The following is a 1,912-nucleotide window of genomic DNA, read 5'->3' as shown; positions in this document are numbered from 1 at the left end:
CTAAGAGGTCATTTTTAAAGAACTGGAAAAAAAATTCGAACTATAGTTTAAAGAGCAGGGTATTGACTAGGGGGCGAACCCCTAATATACGTGTTAAAAATTTATGAATATAGAAGTTCGTTACGTAAGTTAATTCTAAGTTACGTATATTTATTACTAATAAAAACGTTCGTAAATAAAATTAAACAAGTTTCGAAAAAGCCATTTAACCAAATATAATATGCAAATTTTGTTTTAATTATTCATGTACGGTGAGCCAAAATCAAAACCTGCATTAATTCAAAAACGTTAAAAAATTAAATAAAAAAAACAAGTTTTTTTAACTGAAATTAAGGAACGACGTTAAAACTTAAAACGAACAGAAATTATTCCGTATATGATGGGGGCTGTCCCCCTCCTCAACGCCTCGCTCTTTACGCTAAAGTTTGTCTTTCTCACAACTCTATTTTTTAAACAATAAAAAAACTTTAGCGTAAAGAGCAAGGCCTTGAGGAGGGGACAGCCCCCTTCATATACGGACTAATTTCTGTTCGTTTTAAGTTTTTACGTCGTTTCTTACTTTCAGTTAAAAAAACTTGTTGTTTTTATTTAATACTTAAAGAAGCAAGGGGTAACATAGCAAAAGCAGATAAACCTGAAGCACTAAATATAAATTTAGATACTAAGAAAGCATTACTAGCATTTCCATAATATTTACAACTTCTACGATAAACAAATAATCGTTTCTCTAATTCTTCTTCCATTTACAATAAGAAATAAAATCTAAATAAAATTTTGTGGATTCACTCTTTTTTTCATATACTCTGCACATAAATGCCCACAATTGACATCAGTTAAATTTTGTATTGGAATAGAATGATAAGCAATTTGTTTTTATTTTTTTTCTTCTATTATAGACAAATTATTTATACTATTTCCATTATCTATGTTTGGATTTTTATCAATAAAACTAATTCATAAATTACTGATGAAATAATAAGCAAATAAGACAAATATTTTAACCATTCTTTTTCTGTTCTTATTTTCTCCGAATTGAAAACATACATTTATATTAAGAAATAAAATCTAAATAAAATTTTGGGGATTTACTCCCTTAAATCTTTTTTTAATGTACTCTGCACATGAATGTCCATAATTGAGATTACTTCAATTTTGTATTGAGATAGAATGATAAGTAATTGGTTTACTTGAAGTTTTTAAATACTTTACTATTTCATTTCCTGGTGGAATACCAAATGAGTCAGAGAATTGTACAAATAGATGCTTAGGGTCATTGAAATAACAAGTCCAATGAGTTCCAGGCGAACCACTTAAATCATAATTAATAACACCACATTCTTTTTTATTGATTTTATTTTGTAAATTATTTCTAGAAAATACGCCTCTGAAGTAAGGAATGTGGTTTAATTCAGCAGTTATATCAATATTTATTAAGGGATTTTTTTCTTTTTTTACTTCCTTCACGTTTTTTGGATCAGAAGATGAAACTGCAGTATCAGCAAGTTTTTTTGGGTCTTCCACCTTTTTTAGGAACTTCAAGGTTTCCCATTCCAACTATTTTCTGTCTGCCTGGAATTCTTAAAGGTCCTCCACCGATTTTCCCAGGTAATTTTAAGGCTCCACCAGAGTTGCCAGTAATTTTATCAGCAACTTTTTTACCAGCATAAATTCTTAAGGCTGCAGCACCGCTTGTTAAAGCCGCTTTTCCAAGTGCAACAGCTAAAGGTATTAAAAACGGTAAAAATCCTCCATTTTGGACTAGCTGTTTGTACGAAACATCAATATCACATACTTTATTTTCTTTTTTTAATTTTTCTGTTGTATTCACTTGCCTTTGGCTTAAAAGAAATTGAACGGGTTCTCTATAATTTTTTCTGCTGTGATTTACACGAATTTAACATTTTTGTTTTGC

At 29.5% G+C, this 1,912-nt stretch overlaps 1 protein-coding gene across 1 annotated transcript in view; it reads left to right on the top strand.

The window, feature by feature from the left end:
- The window catches only part of LOC148939403 (multiple epidermal growth factor-like domains protein 8), a 120,225-nt gene extending 118,818 nt beyond the window's left edge, over positions 1-1,407 (top strand). The window contains exon 21 of the mRNA XM_089106867.1: positions 1,374-1,407. Coding sequence (XP_088962993.1) covers positions 1,374-1,407 — 34 coding nt within the window. The remainder of the gene's footprint in view (positions 1-1,373) is intronic.
- The last annotated feature ends 505 nt before the right edge of the window (positions 1,408-1,912 follow it).

This window comes from Artemia sp. Qi Xiang Cuo, chromosome 21 (assembly GCF_049724085.1).
Source record: "Artemia sp. Qi Xiang Cuo chromosome 21, ASM4972408v1, whole genome shotgun sequence".
Taxonomy (NCBI): Eukaryota; Metazoa; Arthropoda; class Branchiopoda; order Anostraca; family Artemiidae; genus Artemia; species Artemia sp. Qi Xiang Cuo.
Note: the sequence above shows the minus strand (reverse complement) of the source record. Positions and strands in the feature narration are given on the sequence as shown.